This window comes from Eupeodes corollae, chromosome 1 (assembly GCF_945859685.1).
Source record: "Eupeodes corollae chromosome 1, idEupCoro1.1, whole genome shotgun sequence".
In the NCBI taxonomy this organism is placed as follows: domain Eukaryota; kingdom Metazoa; phylum Arthropoda; class Insecta; order Diptera; family Syrphidae; genus Eupeodes; species Eupeodes corollae.
The window spans coordinates 58417887-58439669 of NC_079147.1; the positions used below are offsets into that span (position 1 = coordinate 58417887).

At 37.3% G+C, this 21783-nt stretch overlaps 1 protein-coding gene across 1 annotated transcript; it reads left to right on the forward strand.

Moving 5' to 3' along the window:
- The first annotated feature begins 588 nt into the window (after positions 1–588).
- LOC129940710 (uncharacterized) lies at positions 589–3239 on the forward strand. Its single transcript, XM_056049145.1, has 3 exons — positions 589–1018; positions 1076–1216; positions 2258–3239. The coding sequence occupies exons 1-3, from the start codon at positions 824–826 to the stop codon at positions 2732–2734; spliced, it is 813 nt and encodes a 270-aa protein (XP_055905120.1). The 5' UTR covers positions 589–823; the 3' UTR covers positions 2735–3239.
- Positions 3240–21783: the final 18544 nt, after the last annotated feature.

Here is a 21783-nt window from a genome sequence, read left to right on the forward strand (position 1 = left end):
GACATGCTGCTATTATAAGAGGTAAGACTCCCAAACTTTCTAAGTGTGAAAAATGCCGCTTCAAGTGCAAAGACAAATTTACGGAAGAACAGCAATTAATATTGTTCAAGGACTTTCGGAAGCTGTCATATCAACGCCAAAAAGATTTCGTTTTAAGGGCAGTCATCGATTCACCTATACAAAGGCCCCGAGTACGTCCTTCAATCAAAAAATTAACCGCAACGTAGCGAGGTCATACTTTTTTTAAGACGGAAATACTTAAGTACGAGTCTGTTGCGACTTTTTTTTGAACTCTTGGCATTTCATACAGTACAGTTGAAACACCATTTAAATACAAGGGACTAACTGGAGTTTTTTCTAAAGCAGATGAAAGAGTAAAATCAAAATCTTCAAGTAAAACACCGGATGGAAATATCAAAAGGATTACGGATCATATTGAAAGCTTCCCAACGAGTCTCACTACTGCCGCAAGATTTCACAGAGAGTGTATCTAGATCCCAATCTAAGCATAACAAAAATGTATTCCTCATTCCTTGACAAATACATTAGTGACACGTCAATAAAGCTTCCTTCATCTACCACTTAAGGTGCGTGTCCATTTGAGAGTAAACGTGCTGAGAGTCGCTCTCAAGCTGCTCTCGAGAGCGATCTCGCAAATGGACATAGTCTGGAGAGTAGCTCGCGGAGAGTTGATAAATTACTCTCGACATTCGACTTTTTTGAGAGTCACTCGCAAGTGGACACATGTGCCTACCACTATCCGAGATAAGCTCGCGGAATACCAACACAGTTCGTATTTTGCGAGTAGCTCTCGAGAGTTAACATGGCAAAGCAGTGGACATTGGAGGAAACCAATCAACTCATTGAAAAATATGAGTCAGTTGAAATATTGTGGAAAACTTCAGATAAATCATTTCGCGATAGAAATAAAAAAAGCGTAGTTTTAACTGAATTTGCGAAACAGTTCTCGTGTTCTGAAGATGAAATAAAAAGAAAGCTTCATAACTTAAGAAACCAGGTGATATTCATTTTTATTTTTAAAATATTTTTTATAATCGTGACAAAAATGTTACAGATGTCCCAAGAATTAAAAAAAAGTAAAAAAAGAAAAAGTGGAGCAGGAACTGACGAATTATATAGCAGTAAGTGGCCCTATTTTCGGGCTCTGCAGTTTCTTATTCCATTTTTAACGCCTTCTGAAACCATCTCAAATCTGGTAAGTACCTCTTTAATTTTTTAGTTATTCATTGTTATGTGTCTGTACTGCCATGGAACTTCACCTTCTGGAGTCAAAAAATAATGTTTGAATTCGTCCCTAACATCTTTTTGAGAAACACTATAGTTGTGCCTTGTGCCATTTTCCAGATTAAAAAACGAATTTTCCTCACTATTCTCTAAACGCCAGCTTCCATAGAGCAAATCACGAGTTTCTGGTTGTTCAGAATCAACCATGCCCATGCTCAGGTAGTAGGGTTCGTTTTGAGATAACAAGAAATTGTGCAGGGTACAGATAGCCATAACCACATCTCTTGCTCGTTCTGGACTTAGGTTCATCGGTTTCCTAAGAACCCTAAACCGATTTGCACAAATTCCGAAGGCATTTTCAACTATCCTTCGAGCCCTGCTTAGCCGGTAGTTGAAAATACGTTCAGGTGCTGGTTGGTTGCGAAATGGATACGGCTTTAATATAAAGTTTGTCATCGCGAACGCATCATCAGCCACAAAACAATACGGCACTGGGTTAGTTCTACCAGGAAGAGGTTTTTTATCTGGCACAACTATAGTGTTTTCTGTTAATCCACTGTGCAAAGATGTATTAAAAAATACTCCTCCATCAGAGATGCGCCCGTTACATCCAACATCGACATATGTGAATTTGTAATTCGCATCAACAACTGCCATCAAAACGATGCTATGGCTACCTTTATAATTATAATAAAGGCTTCCACTGTTATCTGGAGCTTCCATTACCACGTGCTTTCCATCCAAACTCCCAATGCAATGAGGGAAATTCCAACGACTTTCATAGTCTGCCGCAATATTCAACCAATCTCTCTCATTTTGTGGAAACTAAAAAGAGTATTGACAAATTGAAGAAAAAAAAACTTATTAAAACTAAGTTCGCATGTTCTTGCACATATGTACATATGTACATATGTACAATGTACATACATTGTACATTGTATACATACATACATATGTATATTAACTAGGAATTTCAACAAAATTTTATTTAATATGACATTTCATTTTTCAGAATAAAGAAACGAACTGTAAAAATGATGTGCCTACTACAGTTACAACTGAGATTACATCTGAATCACTGAAAACGGTGGAAATCATAAAAAAGAGTGATCCGAAAGGAAAACAAAAAAAAAGGAGAGCTGAGTCAGATGATGAAGATTCTCTCAAAGCGGCCTTAAAAATTTTAAAAAGGGAACCGGATGAGCATGATATTTTTGGGGAATATGTTGCTCAAGAATTACGCAGCCTAAAGTTTGATTTTAATAAACGAAAGCTCAAAAGTGAAATTCGCAAGGCTATAGTTCATATAGCTGACGATGATGACTCACTTTCACAACCTTCTACAAGCTTTCAGTATTCTCAAACAAATGATGATTCTACATCATCTGTTTCTGGTCAATTAAACTTTTCGAACGTTAACTTATCAGAAGGACAATCAAATAAAACTTCAGGAGAATATATAACACACGTTGAATTCGAGAAATTTTAAAAAAATAACTTTATCTTGAAACTATGTATTTTGTTCATATAAATTTGAGTTGAGAATAAATTTTTTTCGTTTTTACCTTCAAAAACTTGTCTTTTAAACTGTTGAAAATTGCTGGACAGACATCTCTCACAATTCTTCCTATTGTACACACTGGAATCCGAAAAAGGTACTGAAGGCTGCCGTATGAATCACCTGCACAGATTATACAATTAACTTTTAGTTTTTCCTTCGAAATTTGCGATTCATTATGCTTACCGGATGCTAAAAATCTAAGTGTTACCAGTATACGCTCGCGTACTGGTATGGCTTCCCTTAACTATGTATCTTTTTTAAAAATTATGGGTCCAACGTTTTGAATCAAAAATTCAATTTGACCAGCTGACAATCGGCAAAAATTTCGAAATTGTTGAGGATCTTCAATTTGAAGCTCTCTTGAAAGAGCAGACCCCGCACCGAATTGGTTACGACGATCTACCCACGGTTTGACCCAACATTTTTTTTAATTATTTTTCGTTTTTTTAGAGCAGTGTTGATAATTAAAGCAGCTGCAACCCTTTGCTTGTAAGAATACATGGCCAACTGATAATATGCTAGCAGAAGAAATCTATCAAGTGGACACGGTTATGAGAGTACTCTCAGCAAGAAAACTCTCAATATTCTACCAGAGAGCTCGCGATAGCAAAATTTCTTAAATTTGGCTCTCAAATGGACAGTCTCCCGAGAGTTGCTATCGAGAGTTAACTAGCAGAAGAACTCTCAAATGGACACGCACCTTTACAGGAAAGTTTTCGGTGAGTGTTACAATCTATCGTTCTTCCATCCAAAAAAAGATCAGTGTCAGGCATGTCAAAAAGGTAAGAAAACCAAAATGAAGACTATCTGTCTCATTTAAAAAGAAAAGAAGAATGTTCCACCGCAAAATCATTGGACAAAGAAAGGGCAAGGAAGGAGTCGAGTTTCGTGTCATGCCCATTCGACTTACAGTCAGTCTTACAAATTCCATCGAGTGACGTTAGTTTAATGTACTACAGCCGAAAGCGGTCACATGGAGGTCATACGGAGGTCGATAGCATGCACAGTGCTATCGAAAAGCAAAAGAAGAATGTTCCAGTATACACTATTCAAGACTGGCTCAAGCAAAGGAAGTCCGTATAATATAACCCAAATGAAGTATACTGATTTTCTGGACTTATTAAAACTATCCGAGATTATAACAAATACAAATTTGAACGAAGGTGGAGAAAAAGTTAATTGGTTGAAAGTAAAATTTTATAGGTACCAAAAAATTAAATCTGGTGTGATTGAATACAGGTTCAATCACAATGAAACCTTTAAAGAAATTCCGATTTTCGGTAAAGGCAAGCCCATAAATCTAAAAGAAGTCACCATCCAAAAAGATTATAAAACCAGCCTTCCTATAAGCATTCAAAAAAAAGCCTTAATTAATTTGTGTAAATCAGGTGCCATCCCAGATGAGTTCCATTACTGGTATAAAAGCTTAAAAACAAGCAAAGCTATCAAAAATAGAGCTCCGGAACCCGATATTAATGATGAAACTGAATCAGATCAAGATTAATAAATTAAAAAAAAAAATATAAAAAATCCCATGTCCATAAATAAATACTTTTTATTGCAAAAAAAGCCCATGTCCAAGAATTATTTTTCTTTTGTATAAAAAAGAAGTTAAATAAACTAAATTAAATAAAACTTTTTGGTTTCATCTTATTCATAAATGATTTAACTACCAGATTGCAATATTCATTTTCAAATTCAACGATTTAATGATTTTTCCATTTTTCCAACGGCCATAAACTTTAAAATGTCACTAACCCAGAAACACAATTATGTGACTTGAGTTCTTTTGGCAGCATACCGACGCAATATCATTTGAATTTTACAAGCATCTGATGAAGAACTTACAGAACTAAAAATCTTGAGATCATCGGCATATGAAAGACATCTAGAACTTTTAATACAATTCGGTAAATCATTTATAAATAAAATTAAAAGGAGTGGACTAAGATGACTACCTTGTGGTACACCGGAAAAACTTTGTATTCCATTGGAAAGAACATCACCAATTTTAACATATTGTCTTCGTCCAACCAAATAGCTTCTGATCCATTTCAGGCCATTCGAGTGGAAGCCAAGCAATTCAAGTTTTTCCGAGAGAACATTATGTTGTACCTGATCAAACGTGTTGGAAAAATCGGTGTGGATTACATCCGCTTGAGTACGATTTTCTAAACAACCATGACATGAATTTGTAAAAATTTCTAAATTTATTGGTTTTGAACTAAACTATAAAGTTTAATTTTAACAATTGCTTCAAATAATTTGGAGATTAGCTGAAGCTTAGCAATAGGTCTATAATGGATCCATATTAATGCAAAGGAGTTATCAAAGAATGTTTCCATGTATCTAAAAATACTCCTTGCTTCAAGGACAAATACAAAATTAAGAAAAGTGGGGTTTCAAGGTTATATTTACGAAATTTCAAAACTAAAGGTGGAATATCATCCGGTTCAACAGAAAAACTGTTATCAAGCCACGATAAAGCATTTAAAACATCAACTGTCGATAAAGAAAGGTCACCAACATTAATGTTGGAATTGAAACTTAGTGTTTCAATATAATCTAAACCCAAATCAGAAAAGCTCGATTGGAAAAATAAAGCAAAGTTATTACGAATATCTTCTGAATTTTCAGAAAAAATACCATTGTAAGAACTACTGGAAGAAATGCAAATTTTTGATTTTCTTTAAGTATTTAGAAATGACCAACAAAACTTCGAATTAGTTTTTAAAGTTCGATTATTTTAATATCTGATCACTTTTTCACACACTTGACCTCTGCGGCCCTACTCTGTATTTCGTTTCGAAAATCAAAGTTTCCGAAAACGGATATTTTGCACTTTCTATTTTGAAAATGGAATGATTTTAATATAGGGAGGGTTAACAAATGGAATTTTATATTTCCCCAAAAATAGCACTAATGCGAGCACATACACATACACATAATTTGTATCGCTTCAATTAATTCGAAAATAAGTTGCCAGGTACGAAAATTCTGCTTTCAGAATTGCCATTTCGAAAGTATTAAAAGAATACACTTTAAAATCTCAGACGAAGCTAAGTACCTGTTTGTTAATTTAGACAAAAACTAAATTAATTTGAAACGCTATATAAAAGAATGAGTCAAAAAAACTACTGTAGCTCTCTTTTCTTGTAAAAACGCTATTGGTAATAAATGGGGCTTACAAGCCCGAATCACGCATAGGTTATAAACATTGGTAATCAGACCGATTTTAATTAACGTTGTGGCAGTATGGTGGACTGCTTTAGAAAAAGTACAATGGATCGCTCCGCCATCAGCGGTATTGGACACCTTACTCTACCCAATCCCTTTGATATATTTAGCAAATAAACAGCTGCAAGCTTTGCTATTCGCCTCAAAACTTCTGCGCACTGGACCTACAAAAACATTGACCACTCTGTAATTATTAAGTATTTAGAATCAATTCCAAAGCACACAGATTACACCATCCTCCAATTGCAATTCGACATAAACTTCCAAAATTCTTTACCTTCTAGAACTTTTTTATAGGATAGGGCAATCCTTGAAGACGAGTCAGTTCACTTTAACACTTACTTACTTTACTTTAGTTGGCGCTACAGGGCATTGTGCTCCTGGACCTCAAGTAATAACTTTCGCCAGCTTACTCGATCTCTAGCTTGCTGCCTCCAGTTTCGAGTACCAACTTGATCACTCCACCGAAAATGAGTCCTTGTTCCTTGTTCTTGTTCACTCAGGCTTGGCGTTGAATACCTTCCGGCTGGAGCTTCGATGTTCATTCGCTCGACATGCCGTAGCCGCTTTAAGCGTTGTACACGCAGTTTTTTGACCAGTGGCAAGCTCGTATAACTCCTGATTAAATCTTCTCCGCCAGATGTTACTTTGCCTGTCGACACAAACCGGACCATAGATCGTACAAAACCTTCCTCTCGAAGATATCAAGAGATCCTTCATCCACCGGGGAGAGGGTCCATGCTTCTGCACCATACAGCAAGACCGAGATGATTGAAGTTTTGTACAGTGTGTCTTTGGGACTTCGCGATAGGGCTTTTTCCTCATCTGCTTACTTAGGCCAAAGAAACAACGATTAGCAAGGGTAAACCAGGGTTTGATGTCTGCGCTGATGGCATTTGCACAATTAACAGCAGGACCCAGATAAACAAATTCGTTTACCACCTCGAAGTTGTACCTGTCAATTGTCACACTTTGACCAAGTCTACGGTGTGAATCGACTCTATTTGATGACAGTAAATATTTCGTTTTGTCCCTGTTAATGTCAAGACTCATTTTCTTCGCCCCAGACTCGACATTAGAGAAAGCACCCGTCACTGCGGTCACCTTTTTTGTGGATCAGTTCCACTCGTTGGGCAAGCTTTCTTCCGACCAAATTTTAATAAATAGCTGGTGCATGCTCGTTACCAGACCTAAGCTGGTTGAAATAATCTCTCCAAATATATCATTGACTGCGTCTCGACTGCCGTATTTCACTCCTTATCTTGGCAGGCTCCAAGGTGGCTAGTGAATCCCGTTGTTTTCTTTATGACTCTTCTATAAAATCTTCCCACCTGTTTCCTATTAAAACATCCATGGATCTTCTCATCCCTTCTCTTGTTGACGTAGAGCTGGCGGGAAGATCGTGTCCTCCTTTGCTGCCACAATCTGTATACCTCCGTTTTGGCTTTGATTGCCTACCCACATTCAGAGTCAAACCAGGGGTTCCTTTGTGGCGGCTGTGTGTGCAGCATTTCTGATGGATTGTTTGCAAAGCTACAAGTGTGTCTTTGGGCACATCTCGTCCGTTGTAGGGTTTCTCACAAGATCAAGGGATACTCGGTCGGCAACTGCATTGGCGGTATCCTCCTCCTCGTTAAATCTTCTGATCGAGGTTGTTGTTCGCCTAAGATCGTCCATGGATATTCGTACGCGCAGTTTAGCACCAACTAGGTATTGGTCGGAATCTATGTTGACTGATCTGTACGTACGAACGCCAAGTTTTCTAGAGGAGTGTCTACCGTCAATAGCAACATGATCGATTTGGTTGCATGTTCGATCATCGGGGGACCGCCAAGTTCCTTTGTGGATATCTGGGCGAGGGAATCTTAACACCATGTTTTTCTCTGCTAGGAAGTCGATAAGCCTGAGTCCGTTTCCAGATGTGATGTCGAGTAGGCTATGCCCTCCGATTGACCTACCAAAATGCTTTCTTTACCAATTTTGGAGTTCAAATCTCCCAGGAGAATTTTAACATTGTTTTTGGGACATTGCTCATATGTTTTGGCTCGTAGAATTCTTCATTGGTATTGTCATCCTTTTCTTCCGTCGGGGCATGCGAGCTGATAAGGCTCAGGTGGTGGAATTTGGCCTTAATGCGGATTGTGGTCACTCTTTCGCTTACTTCCCGAAAGCTTAAAACTCTTTGCCTTAGTTTCCCTCTGACAGCAAAACCACATCCATCGAGTAGACACTTCCCATAGTAGAAATCACAGCCTTCAATTTTCCTAATGCCTGTCCCATTCCATCGCATCTCCTGGAGGTCTATCACATCAGCTTCGATTCGGCGAGGGCATGAAAAAAAATATTAAGTACTTTATTTTCCGTGTCGAAACCAATTTCGGAATGAAAATCACTTTCGAATTTCAAACATCTGAATTTTTGAAACGAAATACAGAGAAGGACCCGAGGGCATGAAAAATCGAAGGAAACAAATACTATTGAATTCGATCAAAAGCTTAATTTCCATTGATTTATACTGAAATTATACAATATTTTCCGCATCCAATAATCAACTGTGGCGTGTACGTATTTTTGTATCGTATTTCTCAAGCGTTTCCAAAATGAATGACTATATTTATAGGTATACAAAAATATTCCCTAATATTTTTTTGAGTGCAGAGGCTTAAAAATGTTATTTCCGCACATAAATTTATTTATTAATTTCAAATAAAAAAAACATTTTGTTTGAAAGTTATTGAGTAATAATTTCTTGTGTACCTAAATTGTTTTACAGGTAAGAAATAAATCAATGTTATTTTTTAATAAAAATTCCTGCATTAAGTTCTTGGTTTAGAAAGATAAGCTTGCAATGTAAAGTATTGTTATTTCGGGTTAGGATTGTTTTTTAAACGGGAAATATATCTTAGATTATTGTAAACTGTAGTTACATTATTAATACACATGAAAATAAAAATACTAAATTGATTAAAATTTACTATTTTTGTCACAATAATGCATTTTTATTTTTTAATATTCCAATGTTAACGACCATTTCTAAAAAGTAGGTAAAACGTAAAGCCAACAAATTTAAATTAACTTCTTTCTCATTACAAGAATTATTAATATTTAAGCCTCCACAGGTTTTTTAAAAACCCACCTCCGTCTCCCACTCCCACCTCCCCACGCCGAACATCGAGTGCTTAGTACTTGAACTGAAGATTGGTTTAAAACCCGAGTGGAAAATTGTTGTCCAAACCGCAGCAGAGGAAATCCCAAGTAAGAAAGAAGAAAGACGTAAAGAAAAATAAGTTGCGAAGCAGCAACAAACTTCGGATACGAACGGATTTACTGTTAATACCTCACAAAATAGAATTAAGGACAACAAACTTTGGATATGGCATGTGGAACTTTAGGTCTCTTAATAGACCACGTGCAGCGGAAGAATTAGGATACTCTGCCGCCATCCAGGCCCGATGGGATGGGCCGGTCAAAAAGGGGATGAAAAACTGCGATATTTACTTTGGGGACTTCTTACTTACGGTGGCGCTACAGTCCGGGGTGGACCTGGGGTCAACCAACATGCGTCTCCAGCCAGCTCAGTCCCTACCTGAGTCGCGGTCTTCTTCTACTGCGACGTCTCTCGGGATTGGATTCGAAGAACTTCCAGGCTGGAGCGTTGATGTCCATTCGCTTTACATGACCAAGCCATCTAAGCCGTTGGACTTTAATTCTGTTAACTAGGTCAGTGTCTCTGTACGGCCTTTATAGTACACGGGAACAAAAATCACTCGAAGAATTTTTCTCTCGAAGCATCCTAAGACGCTCTCATCTTTCTTTAACAAAGTCCAGGCCTCAGCGCCATAAATGAGAACCGGGATGATGAGAGTCTTATAGATGGTGTTTTTAGATCCTCAAGACAGGACTTTACTTCTCAATTGCCTTCTAAGTCCAAAGAAGCAGTGATTTGCAAGAATTACTCTTCGTTTGATTTCAGCGCTGGTGTCGTTGTCTATGTTTATAGCGTTGCCTATGTAGACAAAGTCCTTAACTACTTGGAAGTTATAGCTGTCCATGGTGACGTTTTTTTCAAGACGTCGTTGTTCAACGTCCTTTTTCGAGGACAGCATATACTTGACCCTCATTGACCACTAAACCTTCTTCGCTTCCGTCGCAATGCTCAAAAACGCTCCACTGACATCACGCTTTGATCTTCCAATTATGTCAATATCATCTGCGTATCCGAGTAATTAGATGGACCTTTGGAAGATTGTGTGTCTAGTGTTGACGGTTGCGTTTTGCACAATTCTTTCCATAACGATGTTGAAGAATTCGCATGACAGTGCCTTGTCTAAAACCTTTTTTGACATCAAATGCATCGGTAAGATCTTTTCCGACCTTGATAGAGCAGCGTGCATTCTTCATCGTCATTCTGCACAAACGGAAAAGTTTGACAGTGATGCCAAAACTAGACATTGCTCGGTAGAGCTCTTCCCTATAGATGCTGTCATACGCGCCTTTAAAATTGATAAAGAGATGTTTGGTATCGATTTGAAGCTTCTGGGTTTTTTCTAAGATCTGCGTGAATATTTGGTCGATAGTGGACTTTCCTGGTCTGAAGCCACACTCATAAGGACAATTAGGTTGTTGACGAATGGCTTCAGACGTTCACATAATACGGCAGAAAGGATCTTATACGCAATGTTAAGGAGACTGATGTCTCTGTAGTTGGTGCAGCTTAGAGGGTCTCCTTTCTTATGTATCGGACACACTATGCTGAGATTCCACTCATCGGGCATGCTTTCGTCCGACCATATTCTGCAGATGAGTTGGTGCATGCTCCGTACCAAGTCATCGCCTGCTGCTTTGAATAGTTCGGCCGCGTCGCCGTCAGCTCCAGCAGCTTTGTTCGACTTAAGTTTAGATATAGCTATCTTCACTTCGTCAAGGTCGGGTAGGCCGAATTGTTGATCTGCGCCGTCGAGGTTAAGGGGTTCTATCTCCCTCACAGCGGAATTCGGTTCTTCATCGCCGTTGTATAATTTGGAGAAATGATCTTTCCATATTCTCAGCATCGACTGCGGTTCTACTACGATGTTCCCCTGATCGTCTTTACAGGGTTCGGTTCGTGGCTGATACCCTTAGGAGGTTTTTTTTAGCTTTTGGAGCTCTACGAGCTCGCGAGCAGCTCTAGTCCTTTTGTGCAGCGCCGTTTTGTATGCCACTGGTTTCGCTGAGTGCTCTTGCCGGCATTCTTCATTAAACCAGGGGTTTCTCTGTGGTGGCCGTGTGAAACCTAGCACTTCAGAGGCGGCATCTCTGATGGCTGCAAGGCAATGTTTACACTAGTATTCAATGCTTAATGCAGGCAGCATAGGACTCCTTAAGAGGTTGTTAGAGATTCGATCGGAAAGGGACATGGCAGTCTCTTGCGATTGTAGCCGACTAACGTCGAATCTTCTCACAGTACTTCCTTGTTTTGGCTTGGATCGGGATATCCGTAGACGTACCTTAGCTACAACGAGGTAGTGGTCCGAGTCAATGTTGGCCTCTCGAAATGTTCGGATATCCTGTATACTGGAGAAATGTCGTGCGTCGATCGCAATGTGATCAATCTGGTTGACAGTTGATTGATCAGGAGGTTTCCATGTCCCCTTGTGTATATTAAGATGTTTGAACTTCGTAATAGCCACCAGAACGTCTCACCCGCAGCGAAATTGATCAGCCTGTATTTCCCGATTGTGCCACCAAAGGTGTCTTCTCTTCCCAGCTTGGCGTTCAAATCTCCTAAGATAATTTTGATGTCATAGCCAGGGCACTGCTTATAAGTCTTGTCCAAGAACTCGAAGAATATGTCTTTGGTGCCCTCATTTCTGGATTGTATAACGGCGACAAAGAACCTAATTTCGCTGTGGGACAGGAAGGTCCTTTCAATATAGACGATGAAAGCCAACAACCCCGTCTTCCCGACTTAGACGAAGTAAAGATTGCCATATCTAATTTAAAGTGTACACTGAAGCAGATGGCTTGAATGACGAGCTCTTCAAAGCAGCTAGAGATATGTATCTCAACTTATCCAGCTTATCTGTAAGAATATCAAATCGACACCCAACATCTCTTCATCGATTTCAAGGCCGCATATGACAGCATCTAACAAGCTATGTAGAGCCATGTCTTGTTTTAGCATTCCTGCCAAACCCTTCAGTTTGTGCAGAAAGACCATAGATAATTCATGCTGCTCCATAATGCTGAACCATTTTTTGAAATAGATGGTTATTGATTGGTCTCAAAAAAAAACTATTTCTCATCAGAACAAAAAACTGTTTCTCATCAGAATTGGAAAATTGCTGCTTCTGTTCTAAGAAAGTAAATTTCAATTGTTCGACCATCAAACAATATGATGTTTGCATAAGTTTGTTATTTTCTTTAAAGAACTTCATTATGAACCTAACATATTCTCAGAAACAGACAAACAAGGCAAACAAAACAAAACATAAATCTGTTGCTTTTTGAATTTCATTACCGTAAAACTTTTAATGGCCTCGTTCAAGCCAAAGCACAATCACAACTTCAATGATACTTTTTCATCAAAAGTAAAAACAAAACAAACCATAGAATAACAAAACAAAATAAAGTAACATTCCATAGTCCTTGTTCACATCAGCCTCACTGCCTCAGTCAAAACGCTAACAATTTGCCAAAATGGAAAAAGGACAAAGAGACAAAAGATCACAGGCATAAGGCACAAGGCAAAACATTCACTTTTATTCATAAAATCTCATATCCTTAACTTGGTTATGTAGTAAAAGTAGTTGAATGCGTATAGTTTCGTTTTAGTTTTCATTTTCACAAATAAACTCCCAACTCTCAAACCCTATATAAATAGAAGGTTCCTACACTCCTGTATTCTACTTCGGTACTTATACTTCTACTTCATATAGGAACGATTCTGGGATTCTGGAAAGTCAAAACTGTGAGCGCAACAAAACTGAATGAATAAAAGTTCCCAAACGAGGTTTTTCTTCAGCGCATCCAAATGGAAAACTTTAATAAAACTTTTCCCTCTGTCTATACGTATGTGTACACGTTTCTTGTGTTCCAGTGAGCGTCCGTGGAGCGGAGCGTGCTGCATGGCGGCGGAATGGTGTCCCAACTCCGGCTGCTTGGTTTGCACACAAAAGTCTAACAATGGAGCAACATATGATTGTATGATTTAATAATAATCCAAGCAAGCTACAAAAGGACCTCTTTATGCATAGCATAGCGTAGGTAACTCTTAACTTATGTCCACCTCCATAGTCACGGCCACAGCCCACCTCGTTGTCCGCAGGTGATGCATGATGTGAGAGAGATTTATGTACTCATTGTTGCACTCTTGGAGAGGTTGAGGTGACAACTGACGATGCTTTTATGGTAATGAGGGATGAGATATGTTTTGTGTACAAAAAGCGGGTGTGACACAAACTTCAAAGAAATTAAAAGTCCCTTTTCAGGGACGGCCACTTCAACATAGAAGAACTTGGGTTATCTGTTGATCCCATTTCTTCATTGCTCCTCTCCGGAGACACTACTGACAGTCCTCCTGAGTTCAGGTCGGCGGACCATCAAAGGGTGGCAGTGAATCTAGTGGACCAACCTTTTTTCCAATCCAGCTTGGGAGTACTTGATGTATGTATAGAGTTGGACTGCTGACTCGAGGTATTTGCTTACTATTAGTCAAATGATGTTCCCAGTAAGAATGGGAGCATAAGCAAAGGGCCTCTTCCTAACTCGTTGTGGTATAGTCGTCGCTCGTTTAGGGATAGGGACACACAACAAACAGAACAGAGAGATATATTATATGTGGGGGTGGAGGATAGGAGTGAAGAGTGACGTCTTTGTAAAGGTAAATTTAATCAAGAAATTACTCCTTCTCGTCCTCGGGGGACTTAATTTCATGCACATTGTAGGATAAAACCCAGAAAGCCAAAGGAAGGATTTTAAAAAGGTCTTTGAAACTGCGACCCAACTAACTGACAGAAGAAGACAGGAGGAAGCAAGCGTACCGCCTTAGCTTCGGTGTCCCCAGACATACAATAAATATGCACAGCTAACTACATACCATACTCCGAATGATGACAATGAAATTGGGTGGAACGAAGCGTTTCACAATTAAATTGCAGTATAATAACTTAATTTTAAATATGTTTACAGATAACTCTCAGAAACTGCCATGTGCAGGGTTTTGAAAGTTTCTACACATACACAGATTTATTTTTGTTGTTTGGAAAATTATATTTGTAAACTTTTATTACACAAAAGTTAATATACTTTGGAAATGTATGTATGATGTTTTGTTACGAGGATAAATTTTATATATTTTGTTATATTGTCAAAAGTGCGTTCATATTTTGTGAGATTGGATTTGTTTTCGGATGAAATGGTTGCATTATAAAACTTTAGGAAACGTTTTAAAATACGTTTGTTTACTAACGAGTATTTAGAAGTTTAAAATTAAATAAAATGTCGAAACCAAAACATTTTTACCCATAATAGGTCATCATTGTGAAGTCTGAAGTTAGTAGCACCGGCATTTGACACCTGTCAAACTTAGATAACATTTCAAGTGCCATAATATTTGATAAGCAACTACTATTTATGATATTGAATCACTTTAAAATTAATCAAACAAAGCTTTTTATAAAAAAAAACTAAGAACAAAAGTGAAGATTCAACCGAGTGCACAATCAATCGGTATAATTATGAAAATATTTGAAGGTGATACTAAAGTCGTAAGGTCTGTTTATTATCTTACTGCACGCTTATTCAAAAATATTGGAACTGCAAGTGTAAACGGTGATGTTCCTCAGAATTCTATCGATTTCCCGGCGACATTTGGAGGAATTGAACGTATCTTGCACCTCCTTTTCAACCGTGAATAATCTGCGAACTCTTAAGGCCGATAGGCCACAGGAAAGATCCGAAAATAGTTCTAAATTACAAAACAAACCTGTGAATCTTCCTTAACCGGTCATTTGAAACCATATTGTTTTTTAAACGAAATGGCAACGTAGAAACTTTATAATGAAGAAAGTGTATTAATAAGCTTTTTAAGAGGCCATCATTCATTTTTATCATTGGTTTTGATTAAAAATGTCATTAGTTAAAAAACTTCCCTTAGGCGACAGTTATAGCTACGGGGCGTTCAATATATTCTCGGTATCGATATGAAGGAAAATGCGAATTCAATTTAAATTGGTTTTATTTTTCAATATAATCTCCCCTAACATCAATGCATTTGTTACATCTTGAGATAAGCTTTTTTAAACCCTCAAAAAAATAAGTTTCCTCTTTCCCTGCAAAATACCCATTTATTGCCGACTTGAGTTCTTCATCATCCGAAAATCTTTTTCCACGAAGACATTTTTTCAAATCCGGAAACAGGAAGTAATCACTAGGGGCAAGGTCTGGACTATAGGGTGGATGTTGAATTTCTTCAAAACCACAATCTCGCACAGCAGCCTTGGAAACTCGCGCCGTGTGAACAGGAGCGTTGTCATGAAGAAGATGCGAGTTTACCCCGTCTTTTCTTTTTAACTTCCTCCCGCAAATTATGCAAAGTGGAAGCGTAGGATTTGGCGTTGATGGTTTCACCTTTTTTTTGTACTCAATAAATAAGATTCCCTTTGAGTCCCAAAAAACTGTGGCCATGAGCTTCCCGGCAGACGGAATGACTTTGAACTTCTTCGGAGGGTCTGTTCTTTTTTTATGCCACTGCATGGACTCTTGTTTGCTTTCAGGGTCATAGTGGTAAACCCATGTTTTGTCCCCAGTAACAATCCGATGCATAACACCATCCGCGTTCTCACTACACATCTCCAAAAGCTCTCTACAGCATGCGATTCTCACTTTTTTCTGAGGCGCTGTGAGCATTCGTGGCACCCACCTTGCACTGACCTTTGAAAGGTTAAGATGGTCATGAAGGATGGTGTGAATGGTACCAGTCGAAAGCTTGGTGATCTCTGCCATCATTTTCACCTTTATTCGTGCATCCTCAAGAACAAGTTTTTCGACTTCTTTGATGCTTTCTCCCGTACAAGCACTAGCCGGGGCGCCGGAGCGGGGGTCGTCTTCAATGCTTCCTCTGCCTCTCTTGAAATCACTTGACCACTTTTGCACAGTTGATAATGAAGGTGCGGAACCCTGGTAAACTGCCACCATTTCTTCATGAATAGTTTTTTGACTTTTTCCTTGCTTAGTGAGAAATTTAATTACAGCGCGATGCTCAATTTTCACCATCATCTACTTAGTTGCCATTATGATTCTGTTTAAATAGATATTTAACGGTAAATAATAGATAATCACATTTATATGAAATTTTACCTGAATGCACTAAAATAATAGTATTACTTGATAAATAAGTCAATTTATATATATAACCATAGTTTCACCCCTATACCGAGAATATATTGAACGCCACTTACATACATACATTGAAATCAATCCGAACATTTTAAACTTCCCATAGGAAGTGTAAGAGATATTTATTTGCAATGTGCTAAATATGAACAATAAGTTCGAAAAAACATGTAACATTGAACACCCTATTCTATTTAGTACTTAGTCGATCTACTTATTCATACATACAATAATATATTATGTTTTCAAATCATTTAAATTTCTCATCTCTTTGCTCTCTAGCTGTACAATCTTATGACTTATTTTAATGTTATAAAATAATATGTAAACTGTTAGTTTTAAGCGATTAGAGTTAAATATGTTTGCTTAACAAAAATCACTTGTAATAAAGCTCTCTATATTGCTTATAATTATTCAGAAGTGGGATAAAAAATCTGCGTAGTTTGTGCATGCTTAAAAATTAGATTACGCTTAAATTTTGATATTTCTATTGAAAAATTTTTTATGATGGATGCATGTGCTCGTGCCGCTATGTTTGTGCAAAGCGCGACTGTCCCAAAACTAAAAGCTAAACTTGTCGAGATGGGTTTGTCCTCGTTGGGACTGAAAGCCACGTTGAAGTCACGTTTGGAGGAAGGAATAGCTCTTCTCGATGATGGTCGATTAGAGGAGCTGTTTTCAAATGATGATCTAAATGGTGACGTGGATGGTGATGAGAGTGAGCCAGATTTAGTTGAGGAAGACAGGGCTGTTTCACAGAGGTTAGAGAGATTGCGTGAAATTGTAAAAAAGAAGGAAGAGATTGCTTTGTTAGAACAAAGGTTAGCCGAGTTAGGTAACCATCGCAGAGATGTACATTCACCATCGTACGCATTTCGTGATATTGAAGACACGATGGCAACGTTTTCTGGTGATGATAATTATCATGTGAAGAGGTGGATCAGTAGTTTTGAGGATGCGAGACTACTCTACAAATTATCCGAGTCCGAAAGTTTTGTATATGCTAAAAGATTGCTTCATGGTACTGCGAAGTTGTTTTTAAGATCAACCTCGTGTCGTTCTTGGGATGGGTTAAAAAATGCTTTGTTGGCTGAATTTCATAACCATATCATTAAGGTTATTCCTGACTCTATTTTTAACAAACAAATTTTGTTGACTGCGAATAACATCGCCGAGCTGAAAATCATATTAAGAAAATATGAGAAAATGAAATATGAGCAGCAGTCATCTACCTCTGTGTATCACAAACCAACACCACATCCAAAATCTTCACCAAGCTCGAGTACCAAATTCGTCGCAAAGTGCTTTAACTGTAATGAAGCTGGGCATATATCAACCAATTGCCAAAAGCCCAGGAGAGAAAAAGGTTCCTGTTTTCGGTGTGGTCACAAAGGCCATGTCGTTAAGGATTGTCCACAACCGTCGTCAGTTCTTGTTGTCCAAAACCCTGAGTTAGAAAAAGAAACTCATATTTCTACGTGTTCCTATATGGGGGACTTTCATGATGTGTTCGAGTATGAATTCTTAAACGATGATTCTGGTTCCGTGCGTTTTACAATGCGTGCGATGACATTGATCGACACGGGAAGCCCCATAAGCTTTGTGCAGCAGCGTTTCGTTCCGCCATTTCTGATGACATCGGTACCATCTCTTTGGAAAGATTTTGTAGGTATTAATAATTCCAAACTTATTTTATTGGGTAGCGTTATATGTAATGTCAAAGTTAAAAGTAATTTTGTTAATTTGTGCTTATTAGTTGTCAAAAATGAAACTATGCAAAATGCGATAGTGTTAGGACGAGATTTTTTACAAAAGAATAATGCTAAACTTGTTTTAAAAAATGAAAATATTGATTTAATTGAAAAAAATAACTTAAACGACTCTTTATGTGAAGGATTTATTAAAGAAATTTTGAGTATTGATATATCAGAGGATAATGAAAAATCGGGTTGCTTAAAAATAAAAAAATAAAAACTTAGATTACAATGACCAAAATTTAGTAAGAAGTTTAGTTACGCAAAATAATTCTGAGAACACAGTTTTTACAGATGATTTTGAAATGAAAATCGTTTTGACGAATAGTAACAGTGTTTTTAATTGTGTTCCCCGACGATTGCCATACGCTCATAAGCTTGAACTTCAAAAAATTCTCGATGAGTTATTAAAAAACAAAGTTATTCGGGAAAGCAATTCCCCTTATGCTTCACCGATCGTGTTGGCAAAGAAAAAATCTGGCGAGTTGCGTCTCTGCATAGACTTTCGTCAGTTGAATAAACTGACAGTTAAAGATAATTTTCCAATCCCTCTTATAGAGGATCACTTGGACAGGTTACGCGGCAAAAAGTTTTTTACATTGCTAGACTTGAAAAGTGGATTCCATCACGTTAAGATGTCTGAAGAGTCTGTGAAGTTCACCTCATTTATAACACCATTAGGACAGTATGAATACTTGCGCATGCCTTTTGGCTTAAAAAATGCCCCATCTGTTTTTCAGCGTTACATCAATTCGCTTTTTAAAGACCTTATAAGCGCAGGAAAAATACTTGTTTACATCGACGACTTGCTTGTTGCAACCGAATCTAAAGAGGAGCATTTTAAAGTTTTAAAAGATGTTATGGATGTTGTCATGAAACATAACTTACAATTGCGGTATGACAAGTGTCTTTTGATGTTTGATACGATAACTTATTTAGGATACGAAATTTCTGCTAATGGCATAGGACCGAACATCAATGGTTTGAAGGCCGTTGCAGAGTTTCCTGTTCCTTCAAATGTCAAAAATGTTCATTCTTTTTTGGGTTTAACTTCTTATTTTAGGAAGTTTATAAAGGACTTTTCCACCATAGCTAAACCATTATATGACCTGCTTAAAAAAGATGCGAAATTTGCTTTTGGTCAAAACGAGTTAGAAATGTTTGAATTGTTGAAGCAGAAGTTGTTGAATGCTCCAATTCTAAGTATTTACAACCCTGATGCTGAAACCGAATTGCACTGCGATGCAAGTAGCTTGGGATTTGGTGCAGTGCTGTTGCAGCGTCAGGAAGATAAGCACTTCCATCCTATTTTCTTTTACTCAAAACGAACAACATCTCAAGAATCAAAGTATCACTCATACGAGCTGGAAACGTTAGCCATAGTGTCCGCTCTTAGGAGATTTAGAATCTACCTCACCGGTATAAAATTTAAAATAGTTACGGACTGTAAGTCTCTGACCCTTACTCTTAGTAAGAAAATGTTAAATCCTCGAATCTCAAGATGGGCTCTTGAGCTCCAAGACTACGACTACATCATTGAGCATAGAGATGGTCGGAGGATGCAGCATGTCGACGCTCTTAGCCGCTGCCACAATATTTTAATCGTCGAGTCAGACTCCTTTGAGCATGTGCTTGCAGCATCGCAACAAAAAGATTCTGTAGTAAGAAACATAGTTAGAATGTTGGAAGAAAGAGAAAGTCCTGTCTACGAATTAGTCAATGGTTTAGTCTATCGCAAAATTGCTAAGAAAGTTTATTTTTATGTTCCATCTCAGATGGAGAGAAGTGTTATACAAACACATCACGACGCATTGTGTCATGTCGGAGTTGAAAAGTGTTATAATTTTTTGCGGAAAACCTACTGGTTTCCTGCCATGAAAACCAAAATAAGGAATTATATCAGCAACTGCCTAAAATGCGTACACTTTTCTCCACCATACGGTAAAAAAGAAGCGATTTTACATAGTATTCCGAAAGGCGATAAGCCTTTCGACACTATTCATGTTGACCACTATGGTCCATTGCCATGTTCCGTCCGAAATTCCAAAAAACACATATTTCTGATAGTCGATGGGTTTTCGAAATACACTAAGCTATTTGCAGTTAAAAGTACAAGTTCCAAGGAGGTAGTTCAATGTCTAAAAACTTATTTCTCTTCCTATAGTAGACCAAACCGTTTAATTTCGGATAGAGGGAGCTGCTTTACTTCTGAGGAATTTGCTTTATTTTGTGCAGATCATTGTATTAAGCATATAAAAATCGCCACTAGTTCACCTCAATCGAATGGCCAGGTTGAACGCATTAACAGGTGTCTTACTCCCATGTTGGCTAAGGAGAGCGAGGTTGAACCAGGGGACTGGACGAAATATTTAGATAAAGTGGAATTTGCGATGAATAATACTGTTAACAAGAGCACGGGTTTTTGCCCGAGTGTTTTACTTTTCGGTGTTGAGCAAAAGGGGATTGTTAACGACAAAATTAGAGAATACTTAAATGAAAACATCATAGTGGATGAACCGCGAGATTTGCAATCGTTAAGGGAACAAGCAAGTAGAAAAACTGTTCAAAGTCAGGAATCAAATAAACAGTATTTTGATAAACACCATAAAAAACCGTTTGTCTACAATGTTGGAGATTTTGTCATGGTGAAAAACGTAGTAACTAACCCAGGTATAAACAAAAAACTTCTTGCTAAGTTCAAAGGTCCTTTTGAGATAGTGAAAATACTACAAAATGATCGTTACTTAATCAAGGATCTAGAAAATCTTCAAATTTCTCGGATTCCTTATGAGGGTGTTGCATGTCCCGAAAATATGAAACCATATGTCTCGACTTAAATATAAGTTTTAAGTTATTCAGATGTATCAATGCTTAGTTTCATTAATAATCCTAATCGTATTATTTAACAAGACCATTTATTCCTTTTATAATAATACAAATGTTCAATATTTAAATTGTTTGAAAATAAATTTCAAATTTCGTTTTATGTATATATAACGATTCATTTCATTATAATAATTAAATTATAACTTTATGTTTATTTTATTACTTTTGGTATTCGAAAATAATGTTTTTTTATATAATCATGTTCATGTACATAATATGTTATAATATTATAATTCTTTTGATATCATCAAATGAAATAATGTAAATCGAGGACGATTTGTATTCAGGATGGTCGAGCTGTAAAAGATATTTATTTGCAATGTGCTAAATATGAACAATAAGTTCGAAAAAACATGTAACATTGAACACCCTATTCTATTTAGTACTTAGTCGATCTACTTATTCATACATACAATAATATATTATGTTTTCAAATCATTTAAATTTCTCATCTCTTTGCTCTCTAGCTGTACAATCTTATGACTTATTTTAATGTTATAAAATAATATGTAAACTGTTAGTTTTAAGCGATTAGAGTTAAATATGTTTGCTTAACAAAAATCACTTGTAATAAAGCTCTCGATAAAACAAGACGTGTTTTTGCTTTTTTATGATTTATTTTTGCATGTGAATATAAGAAAATTAGTTTGTTTTTTTGAATAAAAGTATTTGATAAAGTATATTGCTTATAGAAGTTATTTTAATAGATCCGATTTGTCAAATTGA

Excerpts from the sequence above, each read along its gene's own strand:
- LOC129940710 (XM_056049145.1), top strand. The coding sequence starts at position 824 with ATGGCAAAGCAGTGGACATTGGAGGAAACCAATCAACTCATTGAAAAA. Across the intron at positions 1,019-1,075 it reads TTCATAACTTAAGAAACCAG|ATGTCCCAAGAATTAAAAAA; the intron begins GTGATATTCATT and ends AAAATGTTACAG. Across the intron at positions 1,217-2,257 it reads CTGAAACCATCTCAAATCTG|AATAAAGAAACGAACTGTAA; the intron begins GTAAGTACCTCT and ends TTCATTTTTCAG.